The sequence below is a fragment of the Sardina pilchardus genome, chromosome 23 (assembly GCF_963854185.1).
Source record: "Sardina pilchardus chromosome 23, fSarPil1.1, whole genome shotgun sequence".
In the NCBI taxonomy this organism is placed as follows: Eukaryota; Metazoa; Chordata; class Actinopteri; order Clupeiformes; family Clupeidae; genus Sardina; species Sardina pilchardus.
In genome coordinates this window covers 10,990,342-11,010,627 of record NC_085016.1, presented here as the reverse complement: position 1 = coordinate 11,010,627, position 20,286 = coordinate 10,990,342, and the positions used below count along the sequence as shown (strand labels likewise).

At 45.8% G+C, this 20,286-nt stretch overlaps 1 protein-coding gene across 4 annotated transcripts in view; it reads right to left on the bottom strand.

Moving 5' to 3' along the window:
• Positions 1 to 122: 122 nt before the first annotated feature.
• fn1b (fibronectin 1b) overlaps positions 123 to 20,286 on the bottom strand; it is a 36,069-nt gene continuing 15,905 nt past the window's right edge. For 2 of the 4 annotated variants that reach the window (XM_062527401.1, XM_062527403.1), the window contains 30 exons: positions 20,019 to 20,282; positions 19,048 to 19,142; positions 18,359 to 18,527; positions 17,981 to 18,067; positions 17,303 to 17,494; positions 14,760 to 14,939; positions 14,397 to 14,486; positions 13,768 to 14,034; positions 13,216 to 13,332; positions 12,638 to 12,820; positions 12,235 to 12,390; positions 11,087 to 11,200; positions 10,566 to 10,853; positions 9,458 to 9,757; positions 8,951 to 9,253; positions 8,152 to 8,439; positions 7,650 to 7,949; positions 7,164 to 7,366; positions 6,802 to 6,889; positions 6,496 to 6,684; positions 6,183 to 6,272; positions 5,588 to 5,776; positions 5,263 to 5,352; positions 4,229 to 4,692; positions 3,937 to 4,075; positions 3,512 to 3,685; positions 3,050 to 3,175; positions 2,706 to 2,812; positions 2,343 to 2,450; positions 123 to 1,169 (listed from right to left, as the gene is read on the bottom strand). In XM_062527401.1, the coding sequence (XP_062383385.1) occupies positions 1,092 to 1,169; positions 2,343 to 2,450; positions 2,706 to 2,812; positions 3,050 to 3,175; positions 3,512 to 3,685; positions 3,937 to 4,075; positions 4,229 to 4,692; positions 5,263 to 5,352; positions 5,588 to 5,776; positions 6,183 to 6,272; positions 6,496 to 6,684; positions 6,802 to 6,889; positions 7,164 to 7,366; positions 7,650 to 7,949; positions 8,152 to 8,439; positions 8,951 to 9,253; positions 9,458 to 9,757; positions 10,566 to 10,853; positions 11,087 to 11,200; positions 12,235 to 12,390; positions 12,638 to 12,820; positions 13,216 to 13,332; positions 13,768 to 14,034; positions 14,397 to 14,486; positions 14,760 to 14,939; positions 17,303 to 17,494; positions 17,981 to 18,067; positions 18,359 to 18,527; positions 19,048 to 19,142; positions 20,019 to 20,282 (5,438 nt within the window). In that variant the 3' untranslated portion in view covers positions 123 to 1,091. Of the gene's footprint in view, positions 1,170 to 2,342; positions 2,451 to 2,705; positions 2,813 to 3,049; positions 3,176 to 3,511; positions 3,686 to 3,936; positions 4,076 to 4,228; positions 4,693 to 5,262; positions 5,353 to 5,587; positions 5,777 to 6,182; positions 6,273 to 6,495; positions 6,685 to 6,801; positions 6,890 to 7,163; positions 7,367 to 7,649; positions 7,950 to 8,151; positions 8,440 to 8,950; positions 9,254 to 9,457; positions 9,758 to 10,565; positions 10,854 to 11,086; positions 11,201 to 12,234; positions 12,391 to 12,637; positions 12,821 to 13,215; positions 13,333 to 13,767; positions 14,035 to 14,396; positions 14,487 to 14,759; positions 14,940 to 15,395; positions 15,681 to 17,302; positions 17,495 to 17,980; positions 18,068 to 18,358; positions 18,528 to 19,047; positions 19,143 to 20,018; positions 20,283 to 20,286 lie in introns of all 4 variants that reach the window. The other 2 variants (XM_062527404.1, XM_062527402.1) reach the window with 2 other exon arrangements.

Here is a 20,286-nt window from a genome sequence, read left to right as displayed (position 1 = left end):
AGGTTTGACAACCTCTAGGGGAGGAATCGCAATTGACTAACGCTATAAGAAATTGTATACTCTTTTTTTATATATATTGAACACAATCTTTTTTTCTTACAAGACAACAAAACTCAGAGACATTATGTTTGAGGTTCTTTGTACATTTTTATCCAAAAAGGGAAATTAGACAGTAGTGAAGACCTTTGGCACTTACAGTACAAAAATCTATCTTTACATCCCAGTTCTGACCTTTCAACACTTCAGAAGAATTTAGGGATAAATTAAAGTAATAAACAAAAGTTAGAAAATTACAAACAAATCAATCGTTATCAGTAAGTGTCATTGTCATTAGAAAACAGTGCTGCCCCCATCTTTACAATGAAGGGCCACAAAAGAAAAACAAAAAAACATCAAACAAAACACAAACTGGGATATGGACCGAACCTCAATGTACCATGACTGGTACTCCAACATTCTCTCAAACAGTGCTCCATTTCTGATGAGTAACTTTTCAGTATTTTTTTTTTTTTTTTTTAAAGTACAAAAATACATTGTTACCAATGTATGGCACTAATACTGGGAAGTTTTTACTGAAAAAAATATAATCAGTAGAGATGCAAATTGGCTTGGACATTTGAATATCGCTTTTGACGTGACAAGATGCCCCCACCAGTAATGGTCGCCAGGGCTTCAACATGAACAGGAATGTGTTATTCTTTGTTTTCTCTTATAAAGTGTCTAAATACATTTCTGAGAGAATCGCAACAACAGATATCCAAACATTTAACACACTGAAGACAAGAAAAGAATCCCAACTGCCAACCTAATCATGAGTAGGGCAGTATAGGAGTGAGTGGGGTGGGGAGGATGGGCTAGCGTTAGCGTGACGTTAACTGTCGGTGTGATAAAGCCGAGAAAGCGATGCAGTGTTGAAGGGGGGGGGAACAAAACTATTTGGGAAGGGTAGGGTGTTAAGGCACTAATGTGTGTTAATACAATCTCATTCGTCACGTCTGGATTCGGTGGAGGATGTCCGCCGGGGGGCCCGCTGAAAACGGCGGGTCTTTGGCCGCAGGGGGATGGCGACGCATCGCTTCAGGCACGGGCGCTCACTCGTTGGGGTTGCTTGGAGAGATCGCGTCAGCGAGGAGGTCAGGCCGGAGGCACTCAATGGGGCACTGAATGTTCTGGAAGGGCAAAAACAGACAACAGTGTTAAGTGAACAGAAATGAATGAACCAGAGGTTGCGTTGGAGCTAAAATGTTGTTTCAGGCCATCCTAACAGATCTGTGACAATAGATAACTGTATATGACACTAGATGTTTAGTATGCCACATAGGGAACTTAGTGTTAATACCTCCTGGGACATCTACAGGGACATAGGGTTATGGCATGCACTAAATATTTAAAACATGGAGATAAAATGTAACTTGTGGTGATATTCCATATAGCTGCTTATTAACACCAGAATGCTAGAATAGTACTGACTTGGCAGCTTCTTTCAAAACTAGTTCTATAAACAAACAGTTTTTTCTTCTCAAATAATTAGAGTTAGACCACACATTAGAATTAGAGGCCACTATAGGAACACGCCGCAAACTTGCTGTTAGCATCAAGCAATGCAACCAGTTAAGTGATTAGTTTATTACATTCACACTCTGATGGTCACTGGACCCTTGACATTACATGAGTCGTGATTCATAAATAATGTCAGCCTTAAAAACCTCCTCTGTCATGACACAGCCAGGCACAAAGTACCATGACTGCTTATGTTAACCTTTTGTTAACTGTGCAACAGTTAGCAAATGCATGACAGGATAAAAATGGCAAAAACAGGATAAAAATGGCAAAAACATAAAACAAAGTCTCACTATCATACAACCGCTCAACATTTATATGGAGGGTTTGTCAAGTAGACCCATTCGTATAGCTGCTGTTCTATAGACGTCGTTGACTCCATCTCAGATGGCAATGCGAGCTTTAAGCCTGGGAAGCACTCTACTTCTTATCACAGCGCAAAAATTCGTATAGCTGCTGATCTATAGATGTCGTTGACTCCATCTCAGATGGCATTGCGAGCTTTAAGCCTGGGAAGCACTCTACTTCTTATCACAGCGCAAAAAAATAAATAAAAAATAGATCGCGTTGCTGTTGCCTGAAACACTCTACCAAAGACCCACCTTGAACCAGTAGGTAGCAGCGCTTTCATCTAAGTGACATTACAAGAGGAAAAATGTTTTCAACGTGTAGAATTACTATACAAAACATACAGTTATTTTTAGATTGATAAAAAGAGATTTGAAGTGGCAGGTATTGGAACTGTGAGCTGGGGTGGGTAGTACGAGATGAGGTCAGCTTACCACTCTGCGGAAGGTTGTGTCTGGGTTGGTGTAGGTGTTCACACGAACAGGGTGGACCTGGGGGCCGCCATCGCCTCCTGGCCTTCTGCAGTTCTCACAGCGCCATCCCTAACAAAAGCACAAACACACTTTCAGCATCTGTATACAGTAATTTCGAGCATATAAGCCGCATTGTGTAGGAAAGTGTTTTTCTGTAAGTTAAAAGAAACAAAACCATATTAACACCATAATAACTGGCCCCCTGTATTAACCTCATACCTCATTGCAAAATCAATATATAAGCCACGGCTAATAGTGGGGAAATTACGGTACATTATGGTGGCCTGTTTGAAGCGTTAACATGTGATATTAAACATATCTTACCTGCTGTCCACCATAACACGTGCAAGTGCAGATGGCTCCAAGATATTCTTTCTGCCACTGGTTGCCCACATGGTACATTTTCCCATCATCGTAGCAGGTAGACTCATCTGTATTAACAATAGCCAGTGCAATTCAGGTCAATTTTAAGCCAAATTAGGTCAAGAAAACTCTTTTATTCCTACAATAAATTCTTATAAATGTCAGTGAAATGAATGTCAACTTCATATATTGGGAATGATTGGTAGTGTTTTAATTCTTTTAGGGCCTACTGGTACTTGATTTACTGGTAAAATGTTGCTTTATAGGCTACAGTTGTACTGTTAAAATGTCAAAGTGGGACTTACGTGGTTCACACTTGAACTCTCCCTTGCCGTTGCCCAGGCAGGTGCAGCTCATCATGTGACCGTTCTCAGCCTGTCTGTCCCACCTCTCGCCAATTCGGTAGTTGTTGCCGTTGTCATGACACCATTCTGTTTTGAACAAAAAAGGACAAAAAAGCAAAGGGGTATTAACATAAAACTCATTACGGCTAAAAATCAAGAGATTAGATTGCTTGACTATCGATATTCAGTGAAGACTGACATTTCCAATAGGCATTTCCTTGAATTTCCCCTTGGGGATCAATAAAGTATCTATCATCTATCTATCTAGGCTGTTACCCCTAACTTTCTCGGTGAAGCATGAGCTTTGAGCCCTACATAATGAATTAATCCCCTTTGGCTCTCAGCAATCAAACAAGATGTGCTCGTTAGTAAGACCTGGTGGCAGATTGCTCCACTGAATGGGAGAACTAGCAGGACACTCACTGGAAGAGTCGCATCTGAAGTGGCCACTGCCCAGTCCCAGGCATCTGCACCACAGCTTGAAGCCGGTCTCAGACATGCGCTCCCACTCCTCGCCCACGTTGTGGTAGGTGGCTGTGAAGGTGTCGTAGCAAGAATCCCCATTGGCTGGAAGTCCTTCAGGCTGCCCTTCAGGGACTGACATGAGGGAAAAAAAGAAGAGAATTTAGTTCACACCTTCAGCTCAACTAACAGCAAAGTGATAACAGAATCTTGTGAGAAATGTGATTGTTTTTTTATCTTACTTTACTTGATCAACCTATTTGTCAAAAAATTATTTATTTCCTCTCATATAAGTCTTGCGGTGGTTTTGTACAGCATTGTGAGAATCCAACAAGATGTACTATGTGCAGGAGGCTAAGAAAGTCCAATGCAGTTTTTTTTTTTACCAGTGTTGCCTGCGGTGACGACCTCCTCAAACACCTTGTGCCTAAGAGCATCCTTCAGAGCCTCAACGATGACGTTGTAGGAAGCCCCAGAGGTCAGGCCAATCAGGGTAGCGCTAGTGGACGTGCCTGGAAGACTCATCTGAAAGGCAAGAATTCATAGTTTACATACCAAGACCTCTCATCACTAAAACAATTAATTTGATGGTATTAACTTCACTATCTGAGTTGATGCTTATGTCTGCATGGCGTGTTTGTGTGTACTGTATGTGTGGGTGTCAGACGGCGCCCTCACCTGGAAGGTCCTCTCGTTGCGGTGGGTGAGTGGCTCGCAGTGGACCTCGTAGGAGTTGCTCTGTGGCAGTGGCTGCCAGGTGATGACGGTCTGTGTCTGTGCCTCCTGAGGACGGCCCGTGTCGTTCTCTGGAAAACCATAAGGAAGCCCGCGCCCGGGAAGGTCTTCACTCACCTGCACCACCGGCACCCGGTTCCCGTCGGGCCCCGGTTGTGGGATGTAGACCAGTGGGTAATGGGGCCTCTGGGGCACCTGGGGCCGGTGGGGCTGGTTGGGCTGGTTTGGCTGGCTGGGCCGGTTGTTGTACTCGGTGTACTCGACATTCTGGCCCTGGCCCCCTAGACTGTCCTGGCCGCCTGTCCCCACTACCTGGACGGTGTTGTCGTCGACGACGTGTGGCACGTCCAGACGGTCTTCGGAGCCAGGACGCGAGGGCGGCAGTGGCAGCGGAAGCGAGCCAAATTCTGAGCGGGAGAAAGGGGTTAGCATTGAAGCAGCAAAGCCGGGGCGGGGAAGGGGGTTGGGGAAAAAGGGGAGGGGGTGATGGGGCAGGTATGGGAGTTGCTAAATTGCTTTACAGCCAGCAAGGAGTACCGTAATAGATCCAAGCTTGGCTCTGGATCTTTACAATGACTACCACTAGCCAAAAAGCTAGCTGCATAGCCGCCATTTTTCTTTTGAATCGTACAATTCAAAAGTATGAGCCTTGCTTGTATTAAAAAGCAACTACTCTGGGCTCATGAAGAATGTTTAATAGTTGTTTTGAAGAAGATAGAACTAGAAGCATATGCCTATTTGTATCAGAAAACTAGCTTTCTAACAAGCTAATTCAGTTGCTCAGCTAGCAGTGAGCTCTTCAGCAGCATGTTGCAATTCCAAACCTCTTTTTGTTTACTTTTACCATTCAGTAACAAAAAGAACATTTGAGAGGTACACCCACTTTTCTGTGTTTTGTGTGTGTGTTTGTGTGTGTGCCGCCCGTGGACTGTTTTTGAGTCTCTGTGGCTGTGAGAGGACACTGGAAGTGTACTTACGAGTCGTGGCCGTGCCTATCAGTGGCGTGCTTCTCTGTCCGTTCGAGATGGCGATAATCTTGATGATGTACTCAGTGCGTGGTTTCAACCCTGTAATTGATCCCATGGGCAGTTATTAGCACCAATGGTTATAAAGCAGAACATTCTATAATACAAGTTTTGACTGTCTCATTATGCCCATGCTAAGGATAATACTGGGGTGATGACCAGTGGTTAGGGTGACCAGGCGTCCCTGGTTTCAGGGGACAGTCGCCGTTTCTGGTTGGGATTATGTCCCCGGTTTTGGTCTTGGTCTTTTACCGGTGGCAAAGTGAGCATATCTTACCATTGATGGTGGCATAGTTCTGGCCAGCATGTGGTCTAGGGGTGAGCTCACGGGGCCTGCCGCCAGACTCCTCATAGGTGACGTAGTATCCTGTGATACGTGTGGTCGGTGGGCGCCAGGAGAAGGCGATGGAGGTGGGGGTGATGGAGGTGAACTGGAGGTCCGTTGGAGCATTAACAGCTGGAGCAGCTGCACAGATGAACACACACACACACACACACACACACACATACACACACACACACACACAGTATCACATATGAGCTCATCTGAAGAGGGTTTTTGTGTGCACTAGTCTCTATATTTGCTAAATATGCAATTCCACAAAAAAAGAACTGCATGTGCAATCAGCCATGTCTCAGCGTGTTAAAACATTCAGTTTGATCAGTCGGAACTTCTGCCAGTAAAGTTAATGCAGCGTACCATGTATAAAACTTAATATTTTAATCCGTTAAATCAGTGGCACATGAGCTTTATTGATGTCTTAATACATTGGCTCTATACTTTATAGTAAAATGACACAATGGCTTCGTATTTCTGACAGTGACTATGCCGAGTGTTTTTTTTCCTGGAGATGGAGTAGGCTGTGCCTTACGTGTGGTCACGGTGAGGGTGAAGGGAGGGCTCCGGGAGTTTCCGTGCAGGGTGTACATGTTGATGGTGTAGAAGGTGCCAGGCTGGAGCCCTGTGGAATAAACCAGAAGCGTCATGGGTGAAAGGTTAACAGTCAATATATTTTTTATTTCACTGAACAGAGATGTTAATAGATGATTCACATGATGGAACAGTCAGAATGAGGGTAAATACATTTGTGATTGCATCAGGAGCATCAGTTTCATAGTGATTTGGGGAACTGATGGGACCACATTACACTGCTAGCTAAAGATCAGAAGGTGCCTAAGCTTTACCTGTAAGGGTGAATGTTCTGGCCTCCTCGGGGATGGTCTTGCTGATGGTGGAGTATCTGCGGTCATCAGGGACGGCCTCGATGAGGAAGCCGGTGATGGGCTCAACCTTGGCCCTCCAGGAGAGGGTGATAGAGCCATCCCTCACATCGGACATCTTGACGCGGCGGGGCGGGCTAAGGTCTGAGGAGCCAGTAAGAGAACAGGAGTGTTTCAATACAGAAGAGACCAATGAAGCGCTTCAGCAAATTTGTTGGGTTAAACGCAGGTCATTCATATTTGTTACGTGCTTCATGGAAATCCTCTTACTGTCAGTGGTGGTGATCTCTCCAGTAAGAGGGGGACTGGCCGATGAGTCTTTCAGGGCGTACACGTACACGATGTAGGGGGTGGCAAGCTGTGAGAAACAAGAGGATGTTAAAAATGATCTACACGTAATTTGGCCAATAAAAAATACATTGTTTGTTGTTGGCACAATGGACTGCTAGCAACGCTTCTGTAATAAGCCATTCATTGTAGTTTCAGAAATGATGTAATCAATTACAGAAAACAGAGGCTCGTTTTCAGATATATTTCCAGAAGAAATTGAAAAAATTTATGGAAAGAGATTATTATTATTTATCTTATCAGCTGTCTATGAGAGGGAGGGCCATCAGGAATGTGCACCATACCATGAGTCCTGGCACGGTGACGCGACTGGAGTCAGGAGCCACGTTGAGCTCCTTGGACGGGGCCTGGTTGTTCTTGGGGGTGACCACCACGCGGTAGCCGGTCAGCCTGAGGACGGGGGAGGTCCAGGTGATGGTGAAGAAGGTGGGGCCCACCTCAGAGAACTGGATGTTTGTGGGTGCAGGGACTGTGCCAGGCTGAGAGGCTGAGAAGGATGAACAGTGGGAGGTGACTTATTTTCCTACTACATTCTACACTCAATTCAATGGCCATTTTGTACATACAGTATATTTCACAGAATACCTAATCCAAACAGAATCTAATTGAGTTTATTTTGTTTTGTTTGTTTTTTCTCGGATTCTAATAGTTCTAATTCTAATTCTATTTTTTCTTCAGATACGTCACCACACACCCCAGTGTTGATCTACTTAAAAGCTTCTCTGCTTTTAGGAGCTTGTAGGAGCTATGAATTATTCCTTGATACCAACCTGTGGGGCCTCTTGTTGCCTGCTGGCCAACCAATTTGGGCAGAGGTGTGCGTCCTTGCACGGGGATGACCTGGATGGTGTACTCAGTGTTGGGGCGGAGGTTGGGGATCACAGCGCTGGTGTCGGAACCACGAGGTGCTGGGGACAGCTCACGTTCGCCCTCTTCTGGGCTCGTGTACAGAACTCTGTAGTAAGTCACACGCTCGGTGGGGGCGTCCCATGTCACATGGAGGGAGTTTGTGTCCACGTCCGTGAAAGAGAGGTCAGTAGGGAGGTCGGTAGGGCGGTCTCCGCTGCCAGCTGTGGATGGAAATTTCAGGCAAGTTCAGCAAGAGAACGCAGCAATTAAGGGATACAATTGTGTCAATAAGCCTTGTCAACAAGGTCAACATTAATGATACTTCAATCTAATAACCAAGTACTCATCATGATGAAACAAAATGACATAACATCAGTTGTATGCATAATCTGGTTGGAGCAAAGATTATTCTCTGATACCAACCTGTGGGGCCTCGTGTTGCCTGCTGGCCAACCAGTTTAGTCAGAGGTGTGTATCCCTGTACAGGGATGACCTGGATGGTGTACTGAGTGTTGGGGCGGAGGTTGGGGATCACGGCGCTGGTGTCGGAGCCACGAGGTGCTGGGTACAGCTCACGTTCGCCCTCTTCTGGGCTCGTGTACAGAACTCTGTATCTAGTCACACGCTCGGTGGGAGCATCCCATGTCACGCGGAGAGAGGTCGTGTCCACATCAGTGAAGGACAGGTCGGTAGGGCGGTCACCGCTACCAGCTGTAGATGGAAATATCAGACAAGTTCAGCAAGAGAAGGCAGCAATTGAGGGAGACAATTGTGTCAATAACCCTGGTCAACAAGATCAAGACAAACATTTCATGACACTGCAATCTAATATCGAACTGCTCATCATGATGAAACAAAATGACATAACATCAGTTGAACGCATAATCTGGATGGAGCATTGACTGGGTAAACTCAGCCCAATCTGCTGGCAATTGGGTTTTGCAGTGCAGCTGAGGCTGGAACCTCCACATTTTTCTATCCTCCCTCCGTTACAAATCTGCGGGGACCAATCACATGGATTATCCACCTGGTGCACCGGATCGTTGGTCTGATTGGTTGAAAGACTATCCAAATACGTACTGAGTCATTTGAACTATGCCCGTTGATCACGGCTCTTGTGCAGCAGAAAATACAGAGCGGACTCTCGTTCAATCTTCAAATATTGAGCTTGGGCTGGTGATAGCTAGGCTAGATGGAGCAAAGCTTATTCTCTGATACCAACCTGCTGTGGGGCCTCGTGTTGCCTGCTGGCCAACCAGTGTGGTCAATGGTGTGCGTCCCTGTACAGGGATGACCTTGATGGTGTACTGAGTGTTGGGGCTGAGGTTGGGGATCACGGCGCTGGTGTCGGAACCACGAGGTGCTGGGTACAGCTCACGTTCACCTTCCTCTGGGCTCTTGTACAGAACTCTGTAGTAAGTCACACGCTCGGTGGGGGCGTCCCATGTCACGTGGAAGGAGTTTGTGTCCACGTCGGTGAAAGAGAGGTCGCTAGGGAGGTCGGTAGGGCGGTCTCCGCTGCCAGCTGTCGATGGAAATTTCAGGCAAGTTCAGCAAGAGAATGTAGCAATTAAGGGATACAATTGTGTCAATAAGCCTTGTCAACAAGGTCAACATTTCATGACACGTCAATCTAATAACCAAGTACTCATCATGACAAAACAAAATTACATTTGTATCAGTTGTATGCATAATCTGGATGGAGAAAAGATAATTCTCTGATACCAACCTGTGGGGCCTCGTGTTGCCTGCTGGCCAACCAGTGTGGTCAATGGTGTGCGTCCCTGGACTGGGATGACCTTGATGGTGTACTGAGTGTTGGGGCTGAGGTTGGGGATCACGGCGCTGGTGTCGGAGCCACGAGGTGCTGGGTACAGCTCACGTTCACCCTCCTGTGGGCTGGTGTACAGAACCCTGTAAGAGGTCACACGCTCGGATGGAGTGTCCCATGTCACACGGAGAGAGGTTGTGTCCACGTCGGTGAAAGAGAGGTCAGTAGGGAGGTCGGTAGGGCGGTCGCCGCTGCTGGCTGTGAAAGGAAATATCAGGCAAGTTCAGCAAGAGAATGCAGCAATTAAGGGATACAATTGTGTCAATAAGCCTTGTCAACAAGGTCAACATTTCATGACACTTCAATCTAATAACCAAGTACTCATCATGAGTGCTGTTTGAAGATGGATAACTAATTATAATTTATGAACTACAACTACTTGTTAGTTATACAGTATATATACATAAACATTAGAATTTTTTGTCTGAAAATGCAACAGGGAAGGCATTTTAAAAAGACAGACTGAAATAGGTCATGTCTGAAAGACTGATCCCGAAATGTTTCTGTATCTAAATTTGAAGACCTTGTTGAGCCTGCCTTCCATGTTGTGGGAGAGCAGACTCAAGAATCCCACATAAAGTTTATTTAAGCTCTCCCTAAAATGTGATCTCTGCAATTCCTCTTGTCCTCAAAATGAAATGTTAAAAAGGCTTGCCATTGCTTTTTTTGCCTGATATACCCGAGGTATAGGCTCTGTGCACAAACGTTTTTAGTACTGCCGTTAGATTTCCGGTGTGTTCGAACCTGCAGCTATTGCTATGGTAATTCGTGTCTACATGGACCCAGTTGAGTGTTGCACCTAGCGAATCAACACGTTACGATAAAGAAGGATTTGAGCACGTTGAAATTTGTATTATTGGGAAAACAAGATATTCTGTGTCTTAGTGAATATTTAAGGAAAAGAATAAAACCGAAGATGCCGTTTCAATATAGTTAACGCTCCACCGGAAGTCAAACGGCAGTACTAAGTGACTTTAGTGCACTGAGCCCATTGCCTGATACCAACCTGTTAGGCCTTTGGTGGCCTGCTTGCCCAGCAGTGTGGTCAGAGGTGTTTGTCCCTGCACGGGGATGACCTGGATGGTGTACTCAGTGTTGGGGCGGAGGTTGGGGATCACGGCGCTGGTGTCGGTTCCACGAGGTGCTGGGTACAGCTCACGTTCTCCCTCCAGTGGGCTGGTGTACAGAACCCTGTAAGAAGTCACACGCTCGGAGGGAACGTCCCAGGTGACGTGCAGAGTGGTCGGCTGCACGTCCGTGAAGGAAAGGTCAGTCGGGTGGTCACCGCTGCCTCCTGCACAGGTAATATTGAGAAGGTGAGTGAGTTACATGTAAACCCAAACACTCCCAACAAGTACTTTCCAAAAAGTACCTCAGTACTTCAAATACTCTCTCATCATCCCTTTACCAAAAGATTATCTCTTGTATGTTTATGCATTCATATTGAATACAATATCTATCTACCGGTATTTATATTGATATCCTGTATGACATATTATACATGATAAAACTGTACATATATCTCACCTGTAACAGCGTTTTCCACCACTGGGGGGCTCTCTCCACCCTTGCCAATGGCATAAACACTAACCACATACTCTACAGTGGGAGACAGGCCTGTGAGAGTCATCTCAGTCTTCTCTACAAAGGAGACAAACACACAAACATACCATATAAGCATTGACCTCAGAACATGAATTACTCAGAAGAGAACAGTGACACTACAATGGACACGCTGGACATTGGCTCATGTCAGTCTAAAGCAAATGTTTTTGTTTGTTGTCACAGTCCTTTTAATAGTACCATAGTTTATAGATCATACTTCTTTCCTTTACTTTTGATTTCTTCTATTTCTTAAAGGGATATTCCGCCATTTTTGGAAATACGCTAATTTTCCACCTCCCCTCGAGCAAAACAATCGATATTTACCTTGTTCCCGTTCATCCAGCCATTCTGTGAGTTTGGCGATACAACTTTTAGCTTCAGCCTAGCATAGATCATTGAATCGGATTAGACCATTAGCTTCTCGCCTGCTAGCTTCATGTTTAAAAGTGACTAAGATTTCTGGTAATTTTCCCATTTAAAATGTGTCTCCTCTCAAGTTAGAAAGTGCAATAAGACCAACTGAAAATGAAACCTGGCGTTTTTCTAGGCTGATTTGACATGGAACTACACTCTCATCTGGCGTAATAATCAAGGCAACTTGCAACTACTGGCACTACTACTGGTTGTTGTCTATGGGGACTATTTTCAGATGCTGCGTACGATATCACTGCGCCTATGGTACGTTTGCAAGTTGCCTTGATTAATACGCCAGATGAGAGTGTAGTTCCATGTCAAATCAGCCTACAAAAACGCCAGGTTTCATTTTCAGTTGGTCTTATTGCACTTTCTAACTTGAGAGGAGACACGTTTTAAATGGGAAAATTACCAGAAATCTTAGTCACTTTTAAACATGAAGCTAGCAGGCGAGAAGCTAATGGTCTAATCCGATTCAATGATCTATGCTAGGCTGAAGCTAAAAGTTGTATCGCCAGACTCACAGAATGGCTGGATGAACGGGAACAAGGTAAATATCGATTGTTTTGCTCGAGGGGAGGTGGAAAATGAGCGTATTTCCAAAAATGGCGGAATATCCCTTTAACATCATAACCCAGTGAAGCTGTTGCACTTACCAGGCCCAACCACCTCAGAGAAGGTGGGTCCGTCTCCGTTCTTGGGAGCGCCGGTGACGCGGTAGCCGGTGATGGGCCCTCTGGCGGGGCTCCAGCGGACAGTGATGGTGTTGTCCTGGACGTCAGTCACGTCCATGGTGGAGGGGGATGGGACATCTGAGAACGCAAAGAGAGGTTTTAGAGAGATGACAGTCAGCAGCGCTATGAAACTCAAAGGCTTTTACAAAAACATTACCAACCGACTTGCGTTTAAAGAGAGATTTATTCAAGATATTATCATAATAAACACGATATAATAAAAAATTTGCACAAAAGTATTAAGTATCTTAAAGCACTGAAGTAAAAATAGCAACTATCCTTATCGCTTTAAAACGGGTAAAAATGTAAGTATGTGGAGACTCACAGGGGCGTCCGCCGGGGGAGTCGGTCCTGTGGGTGACGTAGATGGGGGTGCTGGAGGCGGGGCTGTCCCCTCGGCCGGTGACGGCGTACACGGTGATGGTGTACTCGGTGTTTGGACGCAGGTTCTCAATGGTGGCCGTGGACTCGGTTCCGGGGACAGTGAATTCCTTTGAAGGTCTCTCGCCTGCCACCATATGCATGACATTACATATTTGTATTTGTTTGTTTCACATGTTAACATATCGGAGAAATCGGATAAGGAAATCACAGATGCCAGTGGACAAACTTGATACAGTACATTTTTAGATATATATTTAAAAATCAAGCAAATACATTTCTGTCAGATCACTATAACTTGCTCTTTGTACTCAGACATTAGTCTGGCTAACACCAGCTGTCAGAGCAAATTTAACATGCTCAGATTTATCTTGTCCCAAGTCTACTCATGACCTTGAGAATTAATCATGAGCTAACATAGTCTTGTGGTTATGGAAAGATTTGATGATTTATGAGCTCTGAGATGATCCTCTGAGCTTCATTACTGCACTGCTCAGATGGGGGGGAGTGGCGTGACCGTACCTGTCTCTCCATGTGTGATTCTGTAGTAACGCACGGTCACTGGGGGGTGGTCCCAGCTGATGGTGATGCTGTTGGGGGTGGAGTCGGTCACCCCAAGATTGGTGGGGGCCTCGGTGACTGGAGAGGCAAATAAAATGCCATGTTATACGATTACATGATTTGGAGGTTAAAATAAAGTCTAATCTAATCTAAGGTTGGCTGCTCCACATTGGTGATGGTATAGTAGTGAAGTCCCCCCTTCACTGTAAAACACCTTGAGTACCTACAGAAGACCTATATCATATAATGTGTTGTGTTTGTGTGTTTATTGTAATCCAATCCAATCCAATCTCACATGCATAAACCAATACAAAGACATTTTAGAGGAAAGAGGTTTTAAAGCACTTTCAACACAAACCTCATCCTTGGCATGTGTGGCCACACAATCTACTTTATTTGGACATTTGCACCTGTACAAGACTAGCTACTGTACAGTGGACTAGTCACAGACCGAGAGAGAGAGAGAGAAAGAGAGAGAGAGAGAAAGAGAGAGAGAGAGAGAGAGAGACGTACCTGTGGATTGGCGTCCGTCCAGGGGTCGGCTCTCGTCGCGGCCGCTGATGGCGAAGATGTGGATGTCGTACTCGGTCTCTGGCTGGAGGTTGGTGAGGGTGAACTGGGTCCTGGTCGGGGGCAGGCGCTCGTCCTTGGCGCGGCCGCCAGTGGTGGGCTGGTAGCGCAGGCGGTAGCCACTGATGCGGGCGAGGGGCGCGGTCCAGTGGACGGTGAAAGCGTTGGAGGTGATCTCGGAGAAGTCCAGGTTAGTGGGGGAGTCCAGGACTGGGGACGGAGAGAAGAGAGGAGGAGGAAGAGGAAGAGGAGAGGAGAAAAGATAGGGTGCAAGAATGAATTTATAACAGTCAAAAAAGGAGCATACATCAACACAAGTTAACAAAAGTTAATCCTACACACATGACTGAAAAATAAATGAGATAAATGAAAAAGTGTCCCCACACTAGACTCTGCTCCCAAACTAATGTCATGTTTTTTTACCACCACCACCACATGGAAGAATTAATTCAATTGTTGCACTGACACAAACAGAATCTTTCCCAATCACCCTCTCCCCCTTCAATAACACACACACAAGTCACACTCACTTGTTCTCCCCATTCAATAACACACACACAAGTCACACTCACTTGTTCTCTGGGTGCCCCTGACGGGTTGACTCTCGTGGTCGTCATACACACACACCACGCTCACCATGTACTCAGTGTTTGGCCGCAGGTCTGAGAAAAAAAAAATCAACAAATTAGCCACTGAAAAGCAAGAATGTATTATTTTTTCCTACGTGTTCATTCACTCTTTAAACAAATGAGTTGGAAACAACACAAACTGTGTTGTCCCTATCTGGACACAGAGAGATGTGTTGTTTTCAACATTCATTTTAAGAGTGTTATAGCAACAACACAGTTGAAATACGTTGAGTACATTTCCAAATGCCAATCTCAAACTGTACTGCTGAAATGCCATTGTAGGTTGAGGTCTGATGTCGAGCTTACTCTGCAGGACAAAGGATTCTGTGGTCCTCCCCACGTTGACCTCCTGGACGTTGCTGTCCTCGATGGGCTGGTAGCGGATGACCGAGCGTGAGATCTCGGTGGATCTGGGGATGTTCCAGGACACTTGCATCGTGTCTGCTCCGACCTCGTCGAAATGCAGGTTTGTGGGTGCAGGGACGGCTACATCAGGAAGAGCGGCATTATGAGTGTTAGTGCGCTGTGCTGACGCCCAGTGTAGGTTGTCCCAAACCAAAGCAAAGTGTGATTAGATTTCATCTGATATAACAAGGGATGAGAATACCGTGTCTGAAGCAATCTGGAGATAAAAGCATTTGTGTAAACTTCAGAGCATCAACAAACTTACATAACATTCTCTTTCTCTCAGTCTACTTGTATCTGGCATAGTACATTTGAGAGGATACAAGCTTTTCATGTCTAGTGAAGCAGGGTCATGAAATGAGAGGAAGCCAGTTTACAAAGCTGGAATACACTACACTGAGCCTAAACATTAGCTACTGCATGGACATCATCAAAGGTAGAATTGCAACTGTAATGCAATGAATATCATAGACTGCCACATGACATGATCTCTATCAGTTGTAGGTTACTGTTTTTAAACTGGGAGGACTCATTCACCAGTTCTGGGCCTTGTTTGCTGGGTGACGGTTGACGGTTCGCCCTCTCCTCCCTCCGTTACCGCGGTAATGCTGATCTCATAGTCGATGCCCGGTTCCAGGCCGCGCACCGTGTAATAGTCGGCGGTCGGCTCGAGCATGTCCTCAAGGAGAGGCACGCTCTCGCCAGTCGCCGTCACCTTAACGTGATAGCCCGTTACGGTCGGCAGGTTAAGAGGGGTCCACCTCAGTCCGATAGTGGTGTCAGTGACATTGACGAAGTTCACATCGCTTAGCTGGGGCACATCTAGACCGAGGGGTTAACGTGGAAGCAGTTTGGACAAGTGAGGGAGGGGGGTGGGGGGGTGGGGGTGGGGAGGAAAACAAGACAAACAGACAAGCCACGATGACGTCAAATTAAGATTAGGAATTACAGATCCCATCAAGCAAATTAGATGTTGGGTGAGAATTATGTGATATTAATCATGAAGTAACATAACACATGCAGATACATTGACGATATTATTATCAAGTGAAATTATATCACAACAGTAAGAACATACAGATTGAAGACATTACATCAGCCAAAGCTTTGAATGTTTGGCGGCATCTGAATTGTCATTGCATGAAAAGCAATTAGGACAAATAACCATACAGTGATTTTAAGAAGCCATGCTCGTCATAATAGTGATATCAAAAAGCAATGCCCACAGCTTAAAGAGCACCAATAGTCAACATGCTAAGATTGTTCTGTAAAATATGACCATTGTTTTCAATGTGCTTTCAAACACACAACTAAAACTCTATTAGGGGTAGGATTCAATTTCAGCAATCGTCCCAATTTTTCCAAGTTAAAAACAGCATGCTGTTGATGAGGCCAAGGACCAATGACAACACATAAGCTTCCCATTGGTTAGCAGGACCTGACTTAACCAAGTAGGTTAGTTTCATTTGAATTCATGTGGGGTGCTATTGTGCGAATTATGACAAACCCATTACACACAGATCCCAAGTGAAAAGTGCAGGCAGAATTAAACAGAGAGAGATCCAGAGATGGTAAACTAAGTTTGGTCTCAGTCATGTTTGGCTTTGGGAGGGGAGGGGGGGTGTGAAGTGTGCAGTTTGGTGTTAGTGGTCTTCTACTTCTGAGATGGGTTTATCGCAGGGTAGGGCTTAGAGGAAACAGAGAGTCTGTTTTCAGTGGAGAGCTATGATGCGAGGTTTCCTGGCTGACGGGTTCTCGACATGTTCCAGACACACAGGCAGTTACCCTGCGTGTGTGTGTGTGTGTGTGTGTGTGTGTGTGTGTGTGTGTGTGTGTGTGTGTGTGTGTGTGTGTGTGTGTGTTTGTGTGTGTGCGTGTGTGTATGTGTGTGTGTGTGTCTGTGTGTGTGTGCGTGTGTGTGTGTGTGTGTGTGTGTGTGTTTGTGTGTGTGTTTGAGTGAGAGAGAGAGAGAGACAGAGAAAGAGAGAGAAGGACTCTTTATAGACAGCCTTGGCTTTACGGCTTCACTTTTATGGCATGTGTCCCGGGGGCGAGGTTGGAGGAATGGCGAAGCCGACGGAGGAACGGTGAAATTAGAGCAAGGGCGGAGACGACGACGGAGCCAAAATATTTGATGTGGTTCCATGACGACTCCACGTGTCTGCCAGCCACACTAATCAGCTTCATCTCTGTAGCTGAAGAACATAACTTGACTCGAAATGGCTGAGTGTCCCATTCAGGCCACCGTAGCGTGGATAACAGTGGCAAACAAAGGCCACCTCTGAAAGACTGCTCCCCAATCAGGCCTACCTTATGTGGCCATGACAGAGAAAGGCATCCTGAACGAGAAAATAAGCTGATCCCAGGTCAGGCCTACCTTATGCGACCATGACAGAGAAAGGCATCCTGAACGAGAAAATAAGCTGATCCCAGGTCAGGCCTACCTTGGGTGACGGTGGTGGAGACAGGCTCGCTCTCAAGCTGGTCTTTGATGGCGAAGACGCTCACGTTGTACTCCACCCCGGGGCTCAGGTTCTCCAGGACGCAGGAGCTCTGGTCGGGCCTCACGTTCTCCTCCAGAGCGTTCCCGCGCTGCCCGTTGGTTGGGTTGCAGGTCACTCGGTAGCCAGTGAGGTCTGTGGGTGGGGAAGAAAGGAGAAGAGAGGAGAAGAGAGAGAAAGAGGAAGAGAAACATGACAAGAGTGTGGAGGTGTTCTATCTAGGTGAGGGCCAAAACCATGAAACACACCCGATATTTACATTTACAATTTAGGTGCTTAGCAAACACTTCAAAATGGACATGTTTGCTCCGGTTTGGCCTGCGGAGATGAATGCATCTTTTTATCATGACACAAGAAAAGTCACCCATGTGTGAGAGATGTGGCTTTGGCCACAGAGACACACATACGTACATACACACACAAAAAAAACGATGTACTCATGCACTCCATATCACTCATACACACACATACACACAAACTCACAAATAACACACACTCCCAACATTTCCTACACAAACACACACACACACACACACACACACACATTCAAGGGGCCATAGTCCTGTTGATCTCAAACACAGAGGGGCCCAGAGGCCGAGGGACAGGAGAGTAAATATTTACCAGGTGTTTTGGAGGCAACCCACTTCACAGTGAGGTCGCCATTGTCTGGGTTGGAAACCAGGTTGAGGTCAGTTGGTGGAGATAGAGCTGGGGAGAGAGACAGAGGGGAAAAAGGGAGTCAAGGGCTGGAGAAAGACCTACATCTGCTCACTAACAAGCACCTCAAATAGTGATATAACTTCATCTAGAATTTGGAACGTCTAATTTAACTCTTCACTTTCGTTGGGTTTCTAAAAAAGATCCATCGAATAAGCGGTAGTTGTCTTGTCTTGGCCATGCATGAAAAAATGAATACACAAATAAATCATTGACAGGAAGTTAACGAATGGGAATAAACGCATTGACCAAAAAAGGGAGAGTGGTCAGAGGCCCACTTACGGGTGGTAACTTTGCTGGTAATTGGGTTGCCGTGGTTGCGGCCGTTGACAATGGGCTGGACACTGGTGACGTACTCGGTCCCTGGGGTCAGGCCAGAGATGATGATGCTGCCCATGTCAGAGGTCACATCTCTGGGAGCCTCTCCGCCCAGACTCGGCCTCACTGACAGCTGAGAGAGAGGGTGAGAGTTCAGAGGTCAGCGTAGGGCAGGGTTTTTTTTTTTTTATCAAGAAGATGGGTGGTTGTGGCAGGGAACGAGCCCTCACATCTGACATGTGGTATTTCAGAGGTTAGGACAAGCAGGCTTTTGAGGTGTCTTTCACTCCCTTTCAACAGGAACTCGTAAACACACCCTACAGGAACTTTCCTTAACACATAAAACTAGGATACAATACAAGGCTCCTTGGCAAATTGATCCATGAAATATCAAATACTGTTGAGTAGGGCATATATATATATAGTATATACTGTACATATATATATATATATATATACATATATATATATACTGTATATATATTTCTCCATGTCAGTTTTTTTTTTTTTTTTTTTTTGCCATATCACCCAACCCTACCGTCAAGCAAGTCAACAGGAACAACAGTTTAATTACACACTGTTAAAGAGCAAGCTATTCCATGGCAATGTGGAGCACATGGGTTTGCTGTGAAAGTTGATTAATTAGTTCTCACCCTGTAGCTGAAGCGGGGTTTGGGAGTCCAAGTGATGATGATGGAGGTGTCGGTGACATCAGTGTTGAAGCGTGGGGCGTTACCCATGGCTTGGGCTGAGGGAGCGGTGAAGAAAGAGGCCATTAACACAATACGATCTTCAACTAATCAGCACAGCATCATTATCAACTCATAGATAATCTAAACATCTTTTATGACATAGTTCTACAGGGCTCAGATCAGCATCTCACTGCAGATTTACGGATACTGAGTGTGAGAGAGAGAGCAGGTACAGTTAGGGAAGGAGGAGTAAAGGAAAGATGGAGGGATGCATGAAAAACAAACGAAAGGAAAATGAGTGAACAAATGACATCTATGCAGTGGCTTCATCTCTCATTCCAATGAGGAGAGAGAGAGAGGGGGGGTTTGGAGGAGGGAGGGGGTGAGAGGACTTGTGGTCACGTCTGAAGTCTAAAAAGAGAGGGGTGTGAACCCACAAGCGTCTCCACTTTCCACATATTGCACCCCCATAACACATTCTCTGAGACGGACAGGTTGGCTACAGAAAAAGGGAGGTTTTTAGGGAGATGGCAGAAAGAGAGAGAGTATGTGTGTGTGGGGGGGGGGGGCACTGACCTACACAAATATTGCTATTTATGTTTTTTGCATGAATGAAAACAAGAAATATGTAGGGGAAAATTGGAAGTAATCTAAAAAATACTTAGATCATCAGCGTGTGACATATGACAGACAATAAAGCAACGCTTAAAAGATCATTCCAGATTTCAGATGGTCTGAAACATGATCCGATGTGAATGGTGTTTTCTATTTTCTACTTTTTGATTTCCACTCTTTTACCATGTGTATGGTTTAATATCTAGCTTTCGTGTAACCATCTTGCCACCCCCTCAACCCCCCCCCCCTCCCTTGTTTATGAAACTCAATAAACAGCTGATAACAAAAAACGATGTGAACGGTGCTACAGTACTCACAGGTGGTGAAGATGCTCTCCACGGGCTCGCTGAGAGTGTTGCCCTGCTCCGTGTGCAGGCTCACGGTGTAGTCGGTGTCGGGCTTCAGGTTGGACAGGCGGTACTGGGTGGCGTCGCTGGGGATGCGCTGTTGCTTGGGGCTGGAGCCCTCGATGGTTATGAAGAGGCGGTAGCCCGTGACGGTGGCGCGCGGGGCGGACCAGATGAGCAGGGCACTCTTCTCGCTGATGTCGTCGATGCGCAGGCCGGTGGGGGCATCAGGCTCTGG